Genomic DNA, 24,463 nt, shown 5'->3' with positions numbered 1-24,463 from the left:
ATTAGGACAAATGACTCTGCATAACACAAATGACCCTAAATCGCTTTCATTATTCAGTCATTGCTGTTTTAGTTGTTCTCCATGAGACAGTCGGTTCTGGTACATAGCTGACATAGACTGATTACTCATGAAATAATCTGATTATGATGAAGCCGCAGGTCAGTTTGAGACTCTTCCAGAACAAGCGAGGCTTGATGGCTTCAGTTAAAATCACAGCAACAATCCTGCATCTGCTCTGATGTCATGCTTCTGTTTTACTCATTAAAAATTACATCCTTCAATTATAACCGGTCTGTTCACCCCACACTAGAAAACTAACTTCTGTACGCTGAAAAAATGTAAATGCTTGACAAGCAAAACTGTTGAAGTTTATACAGGTTTCCACCATAAAGAAACATTCTCTTTTGACTTCCACCACTGACCCATTAATACCTCGTTACTCGCTGATGAGACGTGAATCACTCATATATGTGTGTTTGGACGAGGCTCATGTGTCTCAGACTATATTTGAGCGATATTATTGATATTTCTTCTTCCGATGTCCTGTTATGCTGAAATATAACCTGATTTTAGAGCTGAAGCATGACACATTTACACACAATCAATCCAAATATTATTATAGTGCCATAAGAACTGTATTTAGACAAATTATTCCAAAGGAAGCAAGAAAACTAACATTACAATAAAAAAAATAAATGCTATATAGAGCAGATATACAGCAGTCAGATAAAAGCAGAGCCATGTTTGTGCCACAGAGCAGACGAACACAAACGAAAGGAAAAACCTCACGCTTCAGAACGAGTGTGAACAGCACAAAACATGTGACACCAGAGAGCAATCTGCAGTCGTTCAGTCTGTGTCATGCTTTCAATCAGGTCCTCGCTGGGTTTATTGGTGCTACTGAGGGTTTGGCACATCATCATCATCATCATCATCATCATCACTACACAAGCGCGCGACTGTAGTGACTCCCGCACGTACAAAAAACACAGCAAGTATTCAGAGGAGAATCGTAAAGCCCGCTAACATCTGCGCGTCATAAATAATGCCCTCCTGCCGCTCCGGATCCGTGCAGGAGAGGAAGCTCATTCCACTTGTTTGCTCCCGTCCGATTTCTGGTCCAGCCGGCTTTTACTGCTCTTCACCATATAAATAAAGTACGTGAGCGTCTCCTTCTCATTGACTGGAATATTGCGGAAATGACGGCTCACGGTCTGGAGAAGAAAAAAAGACACTGAATTCATCACAAAAACAGATAAAAGCTGTGTTCTGATTGGCTGACAGACATCACGAGACAATTAAATCAAATGATGTGAATCTTCAGAAATAAGCATTAATATGTAGGGAAGAACATTTGTCATCAATATCAACTAGAGCTGTCAAAATGGATGAAAAACTAAATTCGAAATTTGTACTTAAATATTATCAATATTTCAATTATATACAAATTTAAAAAGCACAATTTCTGTTAGGGGGGGGGGGGGGTTGGCTTCTCTCCTGAGGCCACAAGAGAGTGCATAGAGCAAAATATCACTAATGCACCTCTCTTCCAAGCAATTAAATAACACGACTATCTTTGAAAAAAGTGCATAGTTTAAAATAATGTTTATAAATCATATTTAATTAAGGTGCTTTAACAATTAGAAACAAAACAGCATCATGCATGTATAGTTTAATACAAAGGAGCGAAAACCAATCACAAAGTGTACTTTTTTCATTTAAAAACATGACATCCAGTGGGATGCAGAAAAACCGCCATAAAGTCTCGAGATATGTTTTTTATAAGTTGAAATTGCATTAATTTGACATGCTTTCACGAGTGCATCGGTGACAGATGTCCCTCTAGAACAGGCAATAAATATGTGTTCTGTGTGAACGGCTTGGTTTCATCAATATTCTGTTTTTCTGAACGAACAGCGCCGCATCCAGTGGCTTCAACACTATGAAAAGCATTCGAATGTAATGACACCTACGTGGTCATCACAGCTTGCGCACCACTGATAAAGCTGCCCGACACACCTAAAAATTAAATTCAACGTTTTTGCATTCGGATGTGGATTTTTATATTACATTCAACAGATATTCGAAATTCGAATGTGTTTTTGACAGCCCTAATATGAACCTGCTGTTGACAGAGAATCAGCGCTGAACCTCGTGAAGTGTGTCGTATGTGAGAGCAAGCTCTTCAGAGAGACTCGTGAGAACAGGCTTTGACAGCAATATAATAATATATAATAAAGTATAGTAACGAGTAGGTGTCGTATTGGTGTAAGATCCTCTTTAAAAGAACAGGTACCTCTGCGAGCTGGGCTTTGTTGAGTCCCGGTCTGGTCTGGATCTTGTAGTGCCTCTTGTAACGTCTCAGTGTGTTGACCTGAAGCTGGAACAGATCCACCTGAAGCAGGACAAACACACAGATCCAGCATCAGTCACTCTCACAGATTCTGCTCCCCATTGACTTCTATAGCATTTTAAAGTATGCCAAAGATTCCCAGATGGTGTACTACTTGAGATTAAAGTTGAAGTGGACTCTAATGCCCTGCACCACAGCGCTGGAGTTACCTCGGGCACTTCTACATCGTGATCGGGCGATTCTCCTCCGTCGTCGCTGGTCTTCCTCTTGCGTTTGTTGCGAACGCTCTGGATGAAGTTCTTGTGGAAATCACAGATGTACAAATGCCGAACCTACAGGGACAAAAACGGTTTCGAAAACTGAAAAAGGTGCGTGTTAGAAAACTGAATTCTAGATTAAAGAACATAGAACTGATAACTGATCTGATGTCTTCAGTCTGATTGATGCGCCATCAAATGACATTTACCAAATGCAGCAGAAGCGTATGATGGTATGTCTGTGTCTCTCTCAATTCAATTCAATTTTGCTTTATTGGCATGACTGTAAAAAATACAATATTGCCAAAGCTTGAAATATATATATAAATATAATAATGAAAATATCAAAATGATAGAATAAAAACATTATAACAATATAAAGTTAAATAAACAGTGTAACAAATAAGAACTAGTGTGAACATGCCATACCACAGTGTTTAACACAAACACACAGGCTGAGGGTCACTGAGGTCAGACAGCAGGGAAACACACTGAGGTCAGATATAATACTATAGGTCGACTGATACGGGGTTTTCTCTGGCCGCTGCCGATATTGAGAAATCAGGGCAGCCGATGGCCGATATATGATGCCGATTTTCTTTTTTCCCCTTCATCTCAGGGATGTTCATTTTTTTCAGTAATTTATCAAAATACTTAAAAAGGTTTGCTGCATGGTTAAAATATGCTGTGCGTATAAACAATTGCGTTTTTTAGAGAGCGAGAGAGAGAAAAGTCATGTATAAGTCGCATCTTATTATTTCATTCAGAAATGGGCCTAATGCAGATTGGCAGATATAATCCTTGGAAGCCAAAATCAAAAAAAATAAATAAATAAATAAATACTTAGCTTAATATAACAGCCACAGGCCTAAAGTGTGAGATGTTTGAATAGTTGGTTCTCTCTTCTATCATAATTAAACAGGACTCATGTTGCGTGTGCTGAAGCTCCTCCGCGTGAGCTTCTGGCTTCTGAATTGCACATAGCAAACATGCATCATAGACAAATGTTTGAATATTATTATTGCACATAAAACAGCTGGCGACATTATATATATATATATATATATAGAGAGAGAGAGAGAGAGAGAGCAACAATAAATGTATGTGTGTTTTCTTCATTTCTCCAATACCGACAGAAGTACCGATAACGTCAGAGCTTATCAATACTCCGGTCTTTCATCATTTAGCCCCGAGACCGATTTAATACTGAGTTTCGGTACCCATCGCTAGGAGGATGACAGCAGCACCAGATCATCTGCCTAGAACAGCCTGAACTAAGTACAAGGTTGAATAATTTGAGCACAGCTGTCTGAAGCTCAGGTGTGCTGTGTTTCAGCATTTCTCCCAGAATGCTGTCAGGGACACAAGATCTCTGACATCTTTGGCTTCTGAGTTTCTTCATCAGTTCTTCATGTGTAATTGGGAAGTCGAGAGGGTTTTGATTATTTTTAATTATGTTTTCATAAGTTTGTAGACTTTGTTTGATCTGATCAGAATTGTTAAGGAGTTGTTTTGGAGGGATTTCTTTATATAAATTTTCTAAATGTTTTGTCCAAATGTTTCCGTCTTGACTGAACTTCCGTCGTCAGAACTGATTATGATTTATTGAATGTTCTATTTCTTGTAAACTTTTGGTCAGATGGTGTTTCTTTTTTGCTCTGATTGTGTCTTTGTATTGTTTTAATCTTGAACAGGATTCAGTTCTTATGTCAGCGTTGTTTGGTTCTTTATGTTTCAGATTTGATCATTTTCTAAGTTGTTTTTGTGTCTGTCAGCAGATTTACACACACCACAAGCAGCACAGACTGAACTAAAACAGCCATAACTTCATGAAATTACCATCAGAGAACATATATGTGTCCCTGCAGCACAAAAGCAGTCATGAGTAACACAGGTATATTTGTAGCAATAGCCAACAATACATTGTATGGATCAAAATTATACATTTCTCTTTTATGACAAAAATCATTAGGATATTAAGATCATGTTCCATGAAGATATTTAGTAAATTTCCTACCACAAATATATCAAAACTTCATTTTTGATTAGTAATATGCATTGCTAAGAACTTCATTTGGACAACTTTAAAGGAGATTTTCTCAATATTTAGATTTTTTTGCTCCCTCAGATTCCAGATTTTCTAATAGTTGTATCTCAGACAAATATTGTCCTATCATAACAAACCATACATCAATGGAGAGATTATTTATTCAGCTTCAGATGATGCATACATCAATTTCACTAAATTGACCCTTATGACTGGTTTGTGCTCCAGGGTCATATATTACAGCAGATGATGCAGTTGCTGAGATGAGTGTAAAGCAGGAGTCTTCAAGCAGAAGCTGTCAGGAAGCGCGTGCGTCACAACACAACGCTTCAGATCAGGGATAAAAGAAAAGAGAAAATAAAGAGCTGACGAGCTGCTCACTCACACTCTCACACACACACACACACACACACACACACACACACTCACTCACTCACTCACTCACTCACTCACACTCTCTCTCTCTCTCTCTCTCTCACACACACACACACACACACTCTCTCTCTGTTAGGCCCTGCTCCGGACTCTTACGCTCTTGTCGATGTCCAGCTTCAGCTTCCTCTGGGAGATGCTCTTCTGGATGCGCTTGCTGAAGGACGCGTTCCCCGCCGCGCGGCCGCAGCGCTCTCCGTCCTCGATCAGACAGCAGCTCTGGCCGAAGAAGGGCGGCGCGTCGTGGCTGTCCTCCTCCGTGCTGAACCCGTTCATAACGGGCGCTTCAGGGAGCAGCTTGCTGCCAAACTCGAGGCGTTCCGAACAGACGAACGAGAATCTCCGCAACGCTTCGCTAAAGATCCCGCGACTCCGCCGGAGAAACTACTGAGCAACAGTGGAGCCCATTTCCAACAATCCACATACAATGAAACATGTCATGCCAGAAACCGGAAGTTGTAGCTTTGAACGCCTATTGGTTAATTTCCGACTAAGGCGGGACTCCGAAGCCGCGTCCTCGATTTCGATTGGTCAGCGCGCGCGTCAATCAAACTCCACTTCCGGACCATCGCTATCATGTAACGCCACTGGAGCTGGACAGCTTCAGCAGCTCTAGCTCATGTCGAATAAAAACTCGAAGCTTAGTTGATTATAATCATTATCGACACCTGACGTGTTCTTGAAACTCGCCATCTGATGCAGGCCATCTCCTGGACCGCTTTAAACACAGAAAGTGCTTCAGTCTGGAGTTAGTCCTGCTGGAGGAAAACACACCTGAAGTGCTTTCTTCTGAAAATTAAAATGTTATTTTGTAGTGCTGTCAAACGATTAATCACATCCAAAATAAAAGTTTTTGTTTACATAATATATATACATGTGTACTGTGTATATTTATCATGTATATATAAATATGTATGTATTTAGAAAATATTTACATGTATATATATTTATATATAAGTATATTTAATATATAAACACCATATTTTTCTTAAATAGATCATGCATGTGTTTGTATTCATATACATATATATAATAAATATACACAATACACATATATTATGTAAACAAAAACTTTTATTTTGGATGTGATTAATCGTTCAACAGCACTAGATTTGCAGTGATGAGCTTCTGAAAATACACGACTAATATTGATGAGATGAGAGGAGTCCATTCCCAACACAAACTATAATAATCTCCATCTTCATCTTTAACAGTTTCCTAAAGAGGCTAGAAACTCAGTTTGAATTCAGCCAAATTATGAATGTAAATAGAAACTATTCAAAATAAGACCAGAACAGTTTCACAATAATATTTGTACCAAAGGAGGAAAAGATTTAATGGTTTTTCTGGACAGCATGATTCAAACTTAAAATGAGACAAAAATGATTGATAAAACTGAAAAGAAAAATAACAACAGATTTTTCTGTGCATTATTAATAATTTATGATGAGCAATTTAAATGATGGCAGAACCATTTAATGCATCAGTGACAAACCGGTGTAAAAACACTGTTATTCCCTAGATTCTGAATCAGCCCGAGACTTATTACCTGTCAATAAAATCATCATATTCCACACACACACGTCTGGAGATTCATCCAGGCAATAACAAACCAAACATTTCAGTTCAAAAGTGAGTCCAGTATTAAACATGTGCGTCTGACACAATAACAGCACAGCCATAATTCATTACGAAGCTCTTCACAAATTACAAAAACATTAAAAAACATTCGAAAATAGGCTCTGGACAAAGAAACGTCTGAAAAAGTGCTGGACAGATCAACTTTAAAACAGCTTCGGATCAAAACAACATTTCAAAGTGCTTGGCAGATCATCTGTAAAAATCTTCAATGGTTAAAAACACTCTGAATGTAGAAAACTAGACTACAGCGTGCTTCTTCACGCCAGCATCTTTAGCAAGGCACGTCGACTGGATTCAAGTTTCACATCCTGTTGCTGATGTGCATTAGAAGATCATTCAGCGTGGAAACATGAACGGATCCGTCTTTGGGTGCGAGCAGTTACTGAGAACCAGCTGTTCAATCACAGACAGACAGAAAGGAGACTGATCTAATAATCCATTAGGACACAGTCGAGTCTTCTGCTGCGCAGCATTGGTTTACAGCACAAGAACAGAACAGGACTGACTATTTTAGATTTCCCCACGGACAAACCAAACAGCTTCTCACATGATTTTAGCCACCAGGGTCGACACATAACCGCCTTCCAGTCTTTGTGTTGAAATATTATGTCCTCTAAAATGAAAAAACTAAATCAAATGTTTCTTCAGTTGAACCCAATGAAGCGATCAAATAAATAAAGCCGTCAATGTTTACGAGGGACAGCATCAGACTGGTGTTTCTGTAGGAGAATCTGACAGTATTTGCAAGATTCAGAGACGTGAAGATGACTGAACAGATGCACAATCACAACTCATCTCTTAGAGGTTCTGCTCAGACACACAGCGGAGTCTGGAGAGTCAAGTGACTGGAAGTGATGAAGATGATGAAGATGAAGGGAGTGTGGACAGAAGGACAGAGCTCAGCTGCTCCGGCGGTCTGGAGTCAGTGAAGGCACAGGAGCGTCCGGTCAGTGACTCTCGTGGTCACTCGTTGCGGTTGCTGTTGAAGGAGTCTAAGACCGTGCCGTTGGTGTTCTGGAAGAGCCACTGCTGGCTGAGAGACGAGGGATCGCAGGAGTTCATGAAGATCCGCTTCTGTGCAGCGTCAGAGTCAACACAGCTGTTACTGATGGGGTGATAGAGGCTCTTATCCTGCCACACACACACACACACACACACACACACACACACACACACACACACTTCAGTATACAGAGCTAGGTAATTGATTACATGTAATCTGGATTATGTAATCAGATTCCAAAAATTAAGTACTTGTAATTAGAGTAAATGACATTTTAAAATACTCGTAATCAGACTACAGTTACTTTTTTTATTGATTACATTATTCACACAATAGCAATCAATTATTCATCATTGATTAATTCTGTCTAATTCCTCTTTTTTATCTTTTAAATGTTCTTTTCTAGAATAATCTACCGCTTATATACACAGTTTTGTGGACATTCACACAGAGATCAGTCATTATTCAGGTGGGGACAGCATTTGATCAATGATTTACAAAAATCCTTTCAGGTTTAAGAAGTGCTTCAACATTGCATCAACTACCGATGAACACATTCATTTGTATTTGAATTATGACTCAGAAGGTTATTTAACCATGTATTATTATGTATCATTGAAAGGCTTTTGTCTTTCAAACTCATTAAAATGCCCAAATTCTCATTATTTCTTATTCAGAGTGTCTATGTACACTAGCTCTGCCCACTAACGTGTGATTGAGTTAGTCAAAACTGAGAAAAGACGCTTGTTTAACATCAGTCTCAGGGGTGTAGATGGAAAGGCGTGTGCTTTTTGACGCGATCGACCCGAGTTCGAACCCGCCTTTTGCCAAACTTTTTTCTCCCTTTTCAAATCTCATATCACATCAGATAGCCATTTATTTAAAATAAAAATATATATAAAGTTTAATGCACTTCATGTTGTTAATTACAGTGAAAGGAATATATTTTCTCAGTCTTTGTATTTGTACATCATTATGGTACAATATTACCGTGTTTAAATCAATGTGATAACGGAGTCAAAAGTCAAAAGTAATCTAAAAGTAATCTGAATATATTAGCGAATGTGTAATGTAATGGATTACGTCACTGGCTACAATTTTTGTCATGTAATCTGGAATCAGTAATGGATTATAATTTGTAAATAATCTACCCAGCTCTGTCAGTATATCACAGTTTATACCTGCACATGACAACAATCAGGCACAGTTTTGTTAGCTGATGAGGGTGAGGCTGTTTCCAATCTCTAAAGTAAAGTAAATCTGACATCGTTTTCTCTTCTGACTGCCTTTATTATCCTCTCTCTCTTGGTTCAGAGCATCGGTTGTTGATTGGATGTTGCGATGTGGGCATGGCTGGAGAGGAGTTCAAAATAAACTTGGAATGATAAACTCGGCTGACAGTAGAGAAGGTGAAGCATGTACACTGACTAATGTTTGAGATGAGCTCAGTACCTTCCTGTAGGCCCACAGCTGATTCCCCTTCATCCCGTGGCAGTCGTAGAGAGTCACAGGGCTGCTGTGAGACACGGCGTCGAAGCACACCTTCTTAGTGTGCAGCGGGTCTCCGACACGGATGTCTTCTCTCCAACCGAACGTGAAGACCTGCGCAACACACACACACACACACACACAGACCAGCATTCAACAGCACTGCATATTCTGTTCATTCATTACGCTGTCAAACACCATCCAGATAATACACAGAATCTACCTTTAGCTTTAGAGACACAATTCTCTGGGAATCAATCTGAGTCTCTCACCTGACCGTGACTCCAGGTCGGCTCACCTCGTCCCTTCAGACACGTCTCCAGACGGATCGGGGAGCCAGAGGAGAAGTGTTTGCTCTCCATGCAGAGACCGGAGCCGATGTTACGCAGCTGAAACACACACACACACACACATTTATTTCTGTGAATTGTGGGGACTTTCCATAGACTTCTATTACTTTTATACGGACCAAATTATATTTTATATCCCCTAAACCTACCTTTGCATTCTTACACTTTCAAATAAACACCATTTACTATTTAAGAAAAAATCCCTTGCGGAGACAAACAAACACACAAACAAACACACACACTCACACACAAACACAAATAAACACTCTCTCTCACTCACACACACACACACACACACACACACACACACGCACCTCTCCCCACGCAGCGGCCGGAGGCTCCACCGGTGGATAGTGTTTGGGCAGATCCCAGGCCACCTCCGTCATGAACCAGCGGAAGCTCCTGCAGCCCAGCCGGCTCCTCAGCTCCTTCTGTGCCGTCACGTCTCCGGCGGACAGGTGCCGGTACTCCGGCCGCCGCTGGTAGATAAACTCTGCATACTCGTCCATCCACACCTCGGCCACACGCTTCAGATTCTGCAGCACACCGGTGGATTACACGCTTTCATTCATGTGTTACTCAGTGCTCACTGACGAGTGTTTCTCAATCTAAAGCTGCGTCTCATCCTTCTTTTCACATTCCTCACTATTTTGAAGGATTCATCCAATCACCCACAATCCTTTGCACACATACTAATTCACAAAAAATCAGAAAATGAATCAGCACTGAGCTTATCCTAATTCATCATAAACTTCAAAAGAGAAAAAGGATTTTGGAGATGAAGGCATTTCTTGTAAATTGATCATGTGATGCTAAACCACTGGAGATGCAGACGGTTGTCATTCACTGAATTGTATTAATAGAAAGTCACTTAATATAAAGATTTGTAAAACATTCATAGTACAGCCTCAGAAGAGCCGGACTACACAGACACAGCTTTCCGTCTGAGAAACACCCCAGATCTTCACTGCTTTAACTGCAGAAATAATCACAATATATTTCACCAGATTCTGTCCCGTGAAACAGCTTCAGTGCAGTAAACCGGATCAGATCTCCACGTGATCCGGATCTGACGCTCAAACTCACCCTGGCGAGACTCACTCCACCCGGCACTTTATAGGGCACGTATTTCCTATAGATGTGACCGACTCGAGAGCAGGGGATGTCCTCCATCCGGCCGCCACACATCCACACCTCAGAGAGCAAGAGAACAGGCTTTCAGACGAAGGAAAGCACACCAGTACTGCTGCACCCTACACACCGCAGACTCAGATCACACTGACTGTGTGCTTCTGCAGTGTTGTTGTACACTGTGTAATTATGTGTATGATTAGCGATGAAATATGAATGAATTTGTTTCTAAACGTATGTCACACATTCAGGAGTCGCAGCATCAGATGTGAGCAGAAACGGTCAGTAATCACTCCGTAGGGAACACACTGAGTGTCCACTGAAGCACTGCTAAACTGTGACAGATCTTGGAAACAGAGCGTGTTTTCCTGAAACCAATAGAGGTCACTGTATCTGACTTTACTGTGAACACAGCAACAGACTGAGATATGTGACCCTGCAGCACAGAAGCAGTCATGAGTAACACAGGTATATCTGTAGCAATAGACAACAATACATTGTATGGATCAAAATTATACATTTCTCTTTTATACCAAAAATCATTAGGATATTAAGATCATGTTCCATCAAGATATTTTGTACATTTCCTACCGTAAATATATCAAAACTTAATTTTTGATATGCATTGCTGAGAACTTCATTTGAACAACTTTAAAGGAGATTTTCTCAATATTTAGATTTTTCTGCTCCCTCAGATTCCAGATTTTCTAATAGTTGTATCTCAGACAAATATTGTCCTATCATAACAAACCATACATCAATGGAAATATTATTTATTCAGCTTCAGATGATGCAAGATCTCAAGAAAAGCTTAATAAGCATCGATGTCTATACATTAATTAAGGCTATTGTATTGCCCAGGATAATGACATAGCAACTGTTGCCGGTGTAACCGTCATACCAGTATCAGATGTATTTGCGCTGTGATCGTGTGCTGATGGTGAGTGCAAGCAGGTTTATATCAGGCCATAACCATCACCTTGAAGGAGATCTCATACTGCTCTCCTCCCCAGATCTCCAGACCCATGTCATATCCTCCCAGCTCCCAGAACCACTTCCTGTCCACAGCGAAGAGACCGCCTGCCATCACCGGAGACCTCACAGAGAAGACAGAAACACAGCTCAAACTAAACTAACAACACAGAGAAACACAGCCGCTCAAACACTGAGCAGAACACAGATGACAGAAATACAGTCGAGTCAATCAGTTCAGGACTTTATCAATGTATTTGACACAAGAGTAGTAAATACATGTAGTTATTTACATTTTCATAAATCTATGTGTCACTTTCTGTCTTCTGCAGAGCACAAAAGAAGATTATGAATGTTTTTCTTCATACAATGAAAGTCAGTGGGGACAAAAGCACTGAGAGCCTGTTCACACTTGTGTTTTCACTGACTGCTGTAAATACCCTGGCACTGACGGATCTGCTTGCCCACAGATGTATATTTTCCCCTCCCTAAAGAGCAATAAATGTGTGAGCGTGTTTTACTGCTGGCCAGATGCACAGCGCTACTGTAACACGTCTCACACAAACAAGGCAATCTCTTAAACGACGCTATGAATGCTAGAGCCAGAATCATTTATATCACTGCTGACACAACATGTAACATGTGCTGAGTTTGTGAAGTCGGTTCCTCTGAATGTGTGTATAGCGTAGATATCAATGACTGGATTTATATCGGTTTTGATGAGACAATTACATGGCCAAGTGTCAATTACATGTATCAGACAATGACACAATTGCTCAATGCAGGACACACACACACACACACACACACACACACACAGACTGTCACACTCGCACAAACATGCGTACACACTCACACACACGCACGCACTCACTCACTCACACTCTCACACACTCAACTCACGCACACACACACACACACATGCACACACACTCACGCACACAGTCTCACTCACTCTCTCTCACACACACACACACACACACACAGACTGTCACACACTCGCACAAACACACACACACACACACACGCACGCAAGCACACTCTCACACACTCACATGCACACAGTCTCACTCACACTCTCACTCACTCACTCTCTCTCACACACACACACACACACTCGCACAAACGTGCATGCACACTCACACACACAGACACACACACACCACGCACACACTCTCACTCGCACACACTCTCACTCACTCACACACTCACTCAAACGGTTCGCTGGGGTCTGATTTCTGCAGCCGAGCTGGGATAGGGATGCGTTTGTAGTACATCTCCCAGTCGAAAGCCCCTCGCATGGCATCGCCGGCCTGCGTCTCGTAGCCGAAGTTATCGTGGTCGATCACATCGATCATCGGACACACGATTGTTTTCCGGTTGTCTGCGATGCGATCTGAAAACCAATCATTCACTGCCATCAAATAACAGCTTCAGGAGCTGAACAATCAAATCAGGTCTCCTTCATTTCTACAGCAATTTATGCAGGACAGACTGCTTCAGAGCATCTTCACGCTAATAAACAGGAAGATAACAGTGTTGGTGATGTTAATGCTCTCACCCAGTAACGGCGGCAACCAGTTGACGTTGGCCTCGCAGTGTGAGTCCAGGAACGTGATGACCTGACCCTTCGCAGCCGCGGCGCCCAGCAGTCGGGTCCGGATCAGTCCCTCGCGCTTCTTAGTGCGCAGGATTCTAACCTTCGGCAGACGCACCATGTACTCCTCCAGAGGAGCCTTCAGATGCTCTAGAGCACACAGAGTCAAGTCACCGTTATTTATATAGCGCTTTTTCCAATGCAGAATGTGTCAGAAGAGAAGATGTACAGTATTAAACGGGAATCACAATCACACGGGTGTATGGTCCTCCTTACTGAAGCTCTTCAGCAGTTCAGCTCGTGCCTTCAGTGTTTTTGTTGGCTTTTATTCTTTTATTCAAACTGAAATGTGTGGCACAAATTCCGTTCCTCAAATAAAACCATCATGTGACCTTTGAAGACTGTCCATAGAGCTTAAAATATTGAACCCTCTTCCTTTCTCAATGTTGAATCCACCGATGAAAACACTTCAGATGTGATTCGATTATAAAACACAAGCAGTGACAGAGTGAGTCTCTTTCATGATTCTTATATGACTTATTTCAGTCAGATACAGCACAATATTTTGCTCATTTTGAGGCAATCATTTGACTAGAGGAATCCCAAATAACAGATGTACATAGTCTATATTTTTATATTCATAGTCCATTTCTACACCTGCAACATAGCTGTAGTTTATTATTTTTACTTGTGTGTCTGTTTTATTATTGTTATTTATGTGTATGCCTGTTTTTTTTTACATAATTTGGACTTGGCATTCAATGTGGACAGCATAGAAAGAATTTCATTGTACAGGGAAACTTGCCTTTCCTCACTGTGCACATGACAATAAACGTTTTGAAATTTGAAAAAGTGGCTTGGATGTCAGTGATTTGTAATATATTTGTGATATGTTGTGATGTATTGTGATGCATAGTGATATATTGCGATGCACAGTGATTTATTGCGATGCACTGTGATATGTTGTGATACACAGTGATATATTGTGATGTTTAGTGATATATTGCGATGCACAGTGATTTATTGCGATGCACTGTGATATGTTGTGATACACAGTGATATATTGTGATGTTTAGTGATATATTGCGATGCACAGTGATTTATTGCGATGCACTGTGATATGTTGTGATACACAGTGATATATTGTGATGCATAGTGATATATTGCGATGCACAGTGATTTATTGCGATGCACTGTGATATGTTGTGATACACAGTGATATATTGTGATGTTTAGTGATATATTGTGATGCACTGTGATATATTGTGATACACGGTGATATATTGTGATGTGTAGTGATATATTGCGATGCATTGTGATATATTGTGATACACAGTGATATACTGTGATGCATTGTGATATATTGTGATGCATTGTGATATATTGTGATGTTTAGTGATATATTGTGATGCATTGTGATATATTGTGATGTTTAGTGATATATTGTGATGCATTGTGATATATTGCGATGCATAGTGATATATTGTGATGTTTAGTGATATATTGTGATGCATTGTGATATATTGTGATGTTTAGTGATATATTGTGATGCATTGTGATATATTGTGATGTTTAGTGATATATTGTGATGCATTGTGATGTTTAGTGATATATTGTGATGTTTAGTGATATATTGTGATGCATTGTGATACATAGTGATATATTGTGATACACGGTGATATATTGTGATGCACATTGATATATTGTGATGCATTGTGATATATTGTGATACATTGATATATTGTGATGCACATTGATATATTGTGATGCATTGTGATATATTGTGATACACGGTGATATATTGTGATATATTGTGATGTTTAGTGATATATTGTGATACACAGTGATGTTTAGTAATATATTGTGATGCATTGTGATATATTGCGATGCATAGTGATATATTGTGATACACAGTGATATATTGTGATATATTGTGATGCATTGTGATATATTGTGATAAACAGTGATGTTTAGTGATATATTGTGATGTTTAGTGATATTGTGATGCTGTGATATATTGTGATTCATTGTGATATATTGTGATGCTTAGTGATATATTGTGATGCATAATGATATATTGTGATTCAAAGTGATATATTGTGATGAATAGTGATGCATTGTGATATATTGTGATGCACTGTGATGTCTTTGAGTCACAGCTGACATACCCAGCCTTAATACTGTATATACAAACATGTTATTCATCAAATATGCTATTATGACAGATGATTCAGTCCATATTTCTATGTTATAAATAAATGTAGTTTTTCTGCAGTATTTGCGGTGCCAGTGTTTCAGTGTTTGTCCGGTCTGGTCCTGACTTCAGTGATGGGACCCCGCATCAGATCCAGACACGAATATAGTGTGGATAAGTGAGACGAAACCCAAATACTGAAATGTGTTTTCATGCTTGATTAAAACAAGAGACAGCCCTCATAAGCGGACTCACGGAGAGAAGATTATGGCCGTCATAATCTGACGCTTATGCAAACATGTGACACAGTACAGACGCGGGGACAAACCAGGATCATCCCAGAAACAGCAGCTCACAATCTGTCACACAAATCAAATACACTGGCTGACTTACACCAGATAACAGGTTAAGACTGACATACGGCCCGGTTTTTATCATGTTTCTGATGATGATCCTCATGCGCTGTTCAGACTCACTCTGAATGAAGCGCTGCCGGACGCCGAGCGGCTCATACCTTTGTCGCTGAAGTCGTCCACGAGGATGATCTCGGCAATGAGCTGCGGCGGCGAGCGGTTGAGGATGCTGTGAACGGTGCGCAGCAGAGATGACCAGCCCTCGTTATGGAAGGGGATGATGATGCTGGTGTTGGGAAGATCTTCTGCGTACAGCTTGGTCTTACAGCTGCGACACACAAACACAGCTGCAGTCACATTCATGACGGACATACAGTCACAGCTTGATGCTATGCTTTCCTTTGAAACTATTTTCAATTATTGCCACACTGAAGTTAACGATATTAATGATACAAACCCCTGCATTAAATCTATAGCACACTGTGATCACATGTGGCGACAGTCTAATCAAAAACATCAGTCACAATCATTCTGACATTGACGAGCGCTGTTAGACTAAGGCAGGCCAGCCTAAAACTTCAAAAGCATCAAGAATATGACATTTTTTGGATAATTTTAGCCATTTGTAGTGATTGGGGAGGACTCAATGTCTATAGGGGTGAGGCATGGAGAATGAGGGCCCTGGTCATCAAAAATGCTGCCAGTTCTCTTTTCCAAACCCTTCACTAACTATCTGGTTAAACTGGTTTGTCCACTACTGCGCAAATATATTTTGACGTGGAACCGGAACCGTATTTACCAAGTCAAACTGACACACATCAGAAGTCTCACAGCGACCGCAGCCTACAACAGTTCACTATTACAACCTAAATGGAAGAATGTTGGTTTCCAAAAAAATGTGACCCTGGAACACTAAACCAGTCATAAGGGTCAATTTTTTTTTAAAATTGAGATTTATAAATCAGCTTTCCATTGATGTATGGTTTGTTATGATAGGACAATATTTGTCTGAGATACAACTATTTGAAAATCTGGAATCTGAGGGAGCAAAAAAATCTAAATATTGAGAAAATCTCCTTTAAAGTTGTTCAAATGAAGTTCTTAGCAATGCATATTACTAATCAGAAATGAAGTTGAGATACATTTATGGTAGGAAATTTACTAAATATCTTCATGGAACAAAGAGAAATGTATCATTTTGATCCATACAATGTATTGTTGGCTATTGCTACAGATATACCTGTGCTACTCATGACTGCTTTTGTGCTGCAGGGACACATATTATATCTTATTAAATCAGCTGCGATTAGAGTTTCCTGATTTTGCCTGCTTTCTTTTTGTTTAACTTTTACTGCTGGATTGTAGCCTGGATGGATAACAGTTCAATATTTTAGAGCTGAGCATGACTTAAATGTATAATAACAACAGAAATGTTCAAGAGTTCTCCAGGCCTAAATATCACAGTTATATCTATGTTTTTCAGGAATTTATGTATAAACAGCAAAGACATTGTTGGCCTGTTGTTGTAGTCATGTACTACTGGAGACTGCAGGAATCATGACAGATGTGTGCTTTAGGGTTTAGATTGAAGAGGAAGAAGAGAGCGGCTCACTTCGGGTGTCTGATGTCAGGCAGGGATCTGTTGAGGGCGATGCGATTGCTGACGAATATGTTGAATCCGTTCTCCCTGTAGGCCTGGTCCACACGGTCAGAGTCGGTCAGCGGATACGGCCTGCCCTGCTCGCCCACACCTTCAACACACCACAGCGTTACCATCATATCCATCTGCAGTCCAGCTCTATTACACTTCATGCATCACGTGACGCACCTGAACGCGCCGCTTCGCTCTTCATCAGTGCATAGTCATGCCAGTCCTTTTTCCGAACGCCGTCGTTCTGCACTTTGTGTCTGTTTATTCTCTGAAAACACAAAGCATGTGATGTTATGAGGACGGCTGTGTGCTAGTCTTCGTAATGCATTAGTTGTGAAGCAGTACAAGAGGATGGAGAGAAAGACCAACCCTTGCGTCTAAACATGGGAACCAAACAAACCACCTTTTACAAAACACCAAAACCGATGATGAATGAATGAATGAAACTGTGCAACTTTTTATATGACATGTAGTTAGGGCCAGAACTGTTACCTGTATAAAGTGTCTGTATGAAACCCTTAGCAAGACTGAAAATGATGTCTGATTTGTTATTCCTGTTCTGTTGAAGAATGAAATGAAGTAAGATGATTCATCAGTGGAGAATCCTCTCTCATTCTGTGACAGGACTTTCTGAGCTGGTAGTTTGTCCCAAAGCTTATCTACTCTTCTTCTACACACTCAAAAGGATCTACGAGTACATACTTCAGGCCAGGGCATAGTGTAAGTAGGTGAATTGGGACACAGTTTTCTGCTACGTGTCTGATTTTTAAATGCAAACACTGTTCACAGCCACACCTCTTTTAAACACAAGCACGTCCCGAAACCTTGGCAATGAAGCAGAGCTGTGTGGTAAATCGGATGAATGAATGATCCGGAACGGAAAAGCTGTTTGTGTGCACGAGGTGACATGAAACCATTCTTCCAGGTGTAATAGTGTGTGTGTGTGAAGCGACGCTGACAGTGAATGTGTGTGAGGGATCGATGCACCTGCTGAAGCTCAGGCTCTTGCATCGGGAAACAGAGGCGCTATCAGACCAGCGGCCTGGACCAGAGCCAGCCGAGAGCCTCAACAACGCTGCCTTTCAACAACACCACGTACAGCCTTCCCTATGAACACCATCTCTTCCCGTCATGTTCATCCTGACAGCAGCACTAGAGGAATATATATTTGTAATCCTCATGTCATTCCAAATGGCGCTAGTGAGGGAGTTTAGCACAGGGAAAGCCTTTCACAGCACTGTACGACATGTTTTCACTGTATACACTACAGATCAGACTGCTGACGTCTGTCTAATGTTCTTAACTCTTTCCCTCTCAGAATTTTCTGAGTTTCCGTGGTTTCGCTGTTATATGCCAGGGGGCGCTATTACACATCTCCTGGATGAGTCTAGAAAGTGCCAACAAAATATTCTGGGTGCCATGAAATTTTAGAGAAAATCTGCACAAATGCTGGCAGTGGCTGGCGGGGAAAGAGTTAAAGTGCTCCATTTTCACACACTAATTTTATACTTAATATACTAAACATAATTCTTTAGTACTGCTTAAGATAAACTTAAGAACATCTAAGTGTACTCAACTGTGCTATTTTGGGACACCATGTATATGAATAAAAATGTGCATTTAACATAATATCTCTGTATTTAGTCACCTTTATTTATATAGCGCTTTTAACAATGTAAATTGTGTCAAAGCAACTGCACAATAACAAAAAAGGAAAATAGTGTGTCAATAATATAAAATGAAAAGATAAAAAAAAAAGATTTTCAGTTAAAGGCATTTCATTATTGAATTCAGTGATGTCATCATCCAGCTCAGTTCAGTTTAAATAGTGTCTTTGCAATCAGGTCGACGATATCGCTGGAAATGAAGCGTCCCCAACTGAGCAAGCCAGAGGCGACAGCGGCAAGGAACCAGAACTCCATCGGTGACAGAATAGAGAAAAAGACCTTGGGAGAAACCAGACTCAGTCGGGGGCCAGTTCTCCTCTGGCCAAACAAACCAGCAGTTCAATTCCAAACTGCAGCAAAGTCAGATAGTAAGGCTGAACTGGTTCCAGTGGTCTTTCCCGATGGCTGTCTAAGTGGCGGGGTCCTCACTGGGGATCTGTCTCTGGCGCTCATCCAGGTGTCCTGGTGTCCGCTGACGTTCAGGGCTGTAGAGGTCATCTCTCGGTGCTGATCCACCATCTGATCTGGATACGGACTGGATCTGGTGGCTACTATATTTAAATATGTATTTAGTCACCAATTGTAGTACAATTGAGTGATGGGTTCAAGTATACTACAAGTGGTAACTAAATACATTTTTAAAATACAGAGATAGTATGTTAAAACGCATTTTTATTCATATTCATGGCGTCCCAAAATAGCACTGAACGTAAACAACATATGCTGTTCTGTGTCAGCTGCACCATGCGGAAACGTTGTCTTATGTTGTTTATGCTTTGATCTGAACGAAAACAACGTTTTCTCATGGTGCAGCTGACACAGAACAGCATATGTTGTTTTTACGTTCAGTGGATACTCTCCAAAATGGCGCCAGGGTGAGGCGGAGGAGATGAATTGTTAAAAAGTCGTTATTTTTGTTTTCTTTGCGCACAAAAAGTATTCTCGTAGCTTCGTAAAATTACGGTTGAATCACTGATGTCACATGGATTATTTTAGAGATGTCCTTGCTATGTTTCTGGACCTTGATCGCGTAAGGATCCTTGCTGATTTGCGGATTCAATCAAATATATCTTCATTTGTGTTCCGAAGATGAACAAAGGTCTTATGGGTTTGGAACGACAAAAAGGTGAGTAATAAATAACAGAATTTTCATTTTTGGGTGAACTATCCCTTAAAGTACAAAATCCGTGTGCGGAAATAGAGCAGTTTAAGTACATTATGGAAGTGTACTCTTTTTTTAACCTGGGCTAAAGTGCTGCAATGGTAACGATGCTTTCTGAAGCACCAGTTGTGTGCGATTTGCAGTGATGTGGTCTATTGCACGAACTGATCAAAATGTTTGTGTTGAAATTATTTAAGTTTGAATGTTTTTTATTTAAATTCAGGATTTAATTGTTGACATGAACTGTTTTGATGTATATGAAAGTGATGACTTCTATTCTGAAAGGGGATTTTGTATAATAAGTGTCTAATAGGAGCCAGGTGTGTGTGTGGGTGAAGGTGGAGAGAGCATACATCCGCCCATCACACACCCGGCCATCACACACCCGGCCATCACACATGATCTCATCAAACACCTTCAGATCACACATCCACCCATCACACACCCGCCCAACACAGATGATCTCATCAAACACCTTCAGATCACACATCCACCCATAACACACCCGCCCAACACAGATGATCTCATCAAACACCTTCAGATCACACATCCACCCATAACACACCCGCCCAACACACACTCGCCCAACACACATGATCTCATCAAACACCTTCAGATCACACATCCGCCCAACACACATCCACCCATCACACACCCGGCCATCACACATGATCTCATCAAACACCTTCAGATCACACATCCACCCATCACACACCCGCCCAACACAGATGATCTCATCAAACACCTTCAGATCACACATCCACCCATAACACACCCGCCCAACACACATGATCTCATCAAACACCTTCAGATCACACATCCACCCATCACACACCCGCCCAACACACACTCGCCCAACACACATGATCTCATCAAACACCTTCAGATCACACATCCGCCCAACACACAGCCATCCAACACACATCCGCCCATCAAACACCTGCAGATCACACATCCACCCAACACACACCCGCCCAACACACATGATCTCATCAAACACCTTCAGATCACACACCCGCCCAACACACATGATCTCATCAAACACCTTCAGATCACACATCCACCCATCACACACCCGCCCAACACACATGATCTCATCAAACACCTTCAGATCACACATCCACCCATCACACACCCGCCCAACACACATGATCTCAACAAACACCTTCAGATCACACATCCACCCATCACACAGCCATCCAACACACATCCGCCCATCAAACACCTGCAGATCACACATCCACCCATCACACACCCGCCCAACACACATGATCTCATCAAACACCTTCAGATCACACATCCACCCATCACACACCCGCCCAACACACATGATCTCATCAAACACCTTCAGATCACACATCCGCCCAACACACAGCCATCCAACACACATCCGCCCATCAAACACCTTCAGATCACACATCCACCCATCACACACCCGCCCAACACACATGATCTCATCAAACACCTTCAGATCACACATCCACCCATCACACACCCGCCCAACACACATGATCTCATCAAACACCTTCAGATCACACATCCACCCATCACACACCCGCCCAACACACATGATCTCATCAAACACCTTCAGATCACACATCCACCCATCACACAGCCATCCAACACACATGATCTCAACAAACACCTTCAGATCACACATCCGCCCAACACACAGCCATCCAACACACATCCGCCCATCAAACACCTTCAGATCACACATCCACCCATCACACACCCGCCCAACACACATGATCTCATCAAACACCTTCAGATCACACATCCACCCATCACACACCCGCCCAACACACATGATCTCATCAAACACCTTCAGATCACACATCCACCCATCACACACCCGCCCAACACACATGATCTCATCAAACACCTTCAGATCACACATCCACCCATCACACAGCCATCCAACACACATGATCTCAACAAACACCTTCAGATCACACATCCACCCAACACACAGCCATCCAACACACATCCGCCCATCAAACACCTTCAGATCACACACAGGATGTTTTATGACCACAGAGAGTCACAACCTCAGTTTAATTGACACCTCAGCTGACAGACGACACTCATTGATATCTCCACATCACCTTCTGACAACACTCTCAGCTGTCATTTCAAGAGTTACGAGTTGACGCTGTACTGAATTAACTCAATTAGATATTCATTAAGAAACAAGGAAAAAGACACTGCGAGTCACATTTTTGTGTAAACGATTGCTTTAATTTACTCATAAATCAAAAACTAAAAAAAAAATTTATTCAAATTTCCAAAAGAAATGGCCTCACAATGCTAATTCTTTCTATGACAGGTCCATTACAACACAATCAAGTAAACAAAAAAATCCTCTAGTTGTGTGGTTTTATTTATTTTTCCCTAAAATCAAATGAATGGCTTTTTATTTGTTGTTAAGCTAAAATTAAAAGAAGTGATTAACATACTATATTGCTCTAAAGCAGACAATAGTGTTAAACAACCATTGAGTTAAATTATGATTTTCTCTAGTTTTCATTCAGGTTTATAATGATAATTCCATTTAACCCAAGAACCATGAAGATGTGAAGAAGTTTAATGCTAGTTTTATCTGAATGTGAAGAATACTGTAGATCTATGTGTTTTAATGTCCATCACAGAATTACACATCATATAACTCCAATAACGTCTAAAGTCAATTTGTTATCGGTCTGTGAACTTTGTTCAAAAGAACCATATAATTACTGATCAACCAATAACTCACCAGCACGTTGATAAGCTAGTCTACAGCGCGATAAAGCGACGCGACAAAACTACAACGCGTTCCCGCAGCGTTCTAGTCGCGTCGCGTTCCTCAGGCGGAACATAAAGAACACTCTTCTAGCCACGAAAGCACTGCCATATACGAGTTTCTGCTGCGATATTGTAGACACGGAGTGTATGAACGCTGTATGAACGCTGTATGAACGCTATATGAGCGCTTTATGAACGCTATATGAACGCTATATGAGCGCTTTATGAACGCTATATGAACGCTATATGAACGCTATATGAACGCTTTATGAACGCTATATGAACGCTTTATGAACGCTTTATGAACGCTATATGAGCGCTTTATGAACGCTATATGAACGCTATATGAACGCTATATGAACGCTATATGAACGCTTTATGAACGCTTTATGAACGCTATATGAGCGCTTTATGAACGCTTTATGAACGCTTTATGAACGCTTTATGAACGCTTTATGAACGCTTTATGAACGCTATATGAGCGCTTTATGAACGCTATATGAACGCTTTATGAGCGCTATATGAACGCTGTGGTACCTGTAGGTGCGAGACTCCGGCGGCGTCCGCGGAGCTGTCAAACATTCGCTCCAGAGACGCGGACCACAAGCCGACGCTCGGCAGGAACAGAAAGGCCAGCAGCAGCAGCAGCGCGATCTGCAGCAGTCTCTTCTGCTTTCGCCGCATCTCGGAGTCTCTGCGTGGCGCTTCTGTGTCGTTACATATATATCAACACAAACTCAAGCCTAACTTCTCTCACTCTCTCCACGGTCTGCCGTCAGAACTTCCGCGATCCTGGACTGAACCACTGCTCTGCGCGAGCGGGGAGACCCTTCAGCACCGCGTGCACTTCATATGACTTTAAAATACCACATGCACGCTTATTCCGTCAGAATCCTGGTAAAGCTGTACTAAAATAGAGTTAATTTAAAACGGGTGACTAACGATTTCCCCTCTTATGCTTCTCCGAGCTGGGTTTGAGCAGCTGGGCTCCTGCTGCTGCGTCAGAATGGAACGGAACGCTTCAGCAGTCAGTATGTTCTGCACTGAACTCAAGTTAAAGATGCTGTTTTATGAATGAAGCAGTGGCTGCACTTAAGCTGTTTAACTTCATTATCCCACCCTGAACAAACTCAAGACATGACGTTTGCTTACCAAAGACTATCATATGCTATTCTATTCTAATTCAAAGAATATCTTTATATATTACATAATTTTATATGTTATAGGCTGTATACAAATATTTTATAAACGCCTGTTATTGTATATTTATTACATATTATTATACATTATATTCAGAGCAATCAGAGAAAGGAACAAGGCATTTCAAGTTCTCTAAAAGCAGCAATGACCCAAGAAGCAGTCAGAGATCACCAGAGGAAAA

The 24,463-nt window shown here is 41.0% G+C and overlaps 2 protein-coding genes across 3 annotated transcripts in view; both read right to left on the bottom strand.

Annotated features, from left to right (window-relative positions):
• Positions 1 to 5,547, bottom strand: part of LOC306855522 (histone deacetylase complex subunit SAP30L-like) — a 5,802-nt gene extending 255 nt beyond the window's left edge. Inside the window, exons 1-4 of the mRNA XM_079394279.1 lie at positions 5,189 to 5,547; positions 2,563 to 2,685; positions 2,297 to 2,395; positions 1 to 1,214 (exon numbers count right to left, since the gene is read on the bottom strand). The exon at positions 1 to 1,214 is cut by the window's left edge and continues 255 nt beyond it. Coding sequence (XP_079250405.1) covers positions 1,086 to 1,214; positions 2,297 to 2,395; positions 2,563 to 2,685; positions 5,189 to 5,365 — 528 coding nt within the window. The 5' untranslated portion in view covers positions 5,366 to 5,547 and the 3' untranslated portion in view covers positions 1 to 1,085. The remainder of the gene's footprint in view (positions 1,215 to 2,296; positions 2,396 to 2,562; positions 2,686 to 5,188) is intronic.
• A 600-nt stretch (positions 5,548 to 6,147) lies between these two features.
• On the bottom strand, positions 6,148 to 23,881 carry LOC306856099 (polypeptide N-acetylgalactosaminyltransferase 10-like). 2 transcript variants are annotated; one of them, XM_079395122.1, is made up of 12 exons: positions 23,620 to 23,868; positions 17,647 to 17,737; positions 17,431 to 17,569; positions 15,980 to 16,146; positions 13,236 to 13,421; positions 12,887 to 13,070; positions 11,682 to 11,799; positions 10,658 to 10,765; positions 9,886 to 10,107; positions 9,494 to 9,610; positions 9,186 to 9,335; positions 6,148 to 7,861 (listed from the first exon to the last, which is right to left on the bottom strand). In XM_079395122.1, the coding sequence occupies exons 1-12, from the start codon at positions 23,764 to 23,766 to the stop codon at positions 7,694 to 7,696; spliced, it is 1,797 nt and encodes a 598-aa protein (XP_079251248.1). In that variant the 5' UTR covers positions 23,767 to 23,868; the 3' UTR covers positions 6,148 to 7,693. The 2 variants fall into 2 exon arrangements, with proteins under 2 accessions (XP_079251248.1, XP_079251249.1); XM_079395123.1 differs by lacking the exon at positions 9,886 to 10,107 and having other exon boundaries at positions 23,620 to 23,881.
• Between the last annotated feature and the right edge of the window lie 582 nt (positions 23,882 to 24,463).

Source organism: Barbus barbus (assembly GCF_936440315.1).
Source record: "Barbus barbus genome assembly, chromosome: 36".
In the NCBI taxonomy this organism is placed as follows: Eukaryota; Metazoa; Chordata; class Actinopteri; order Cypriniformes; family Cyprinidae; genus Barbus; species Barbus barbus.
This window is presented reverse-complemented; position numbering and strand designations above follow the sequence as displayed.

Bases quoted from the DNA above. Each gene is read 5' to 3' on its own strand.
- LOC306856099 (XM_079395122.1), bottom strand. From the start codon at position 23,766: ATGCGGCGAAAGCAGAAGAGACTGCTGCAGATCGCGCTGCTGCTGCTG. The intron at 13,071-13,235 runs GTGAGAGCATTA...ATTGGTTTTCAG, and splicing joins CTGGTTGCCGCCGTTACTGG to ATCGCATCGCAGACAACCGG. The intron at 10,108-10,657 runs GTGAGTTTGAGC...GGTGTGCTGCAG, and splicing joins GTGGAGTGAGTCTCGCCAGG to AATCTGAAGCGTGTGGCCGA.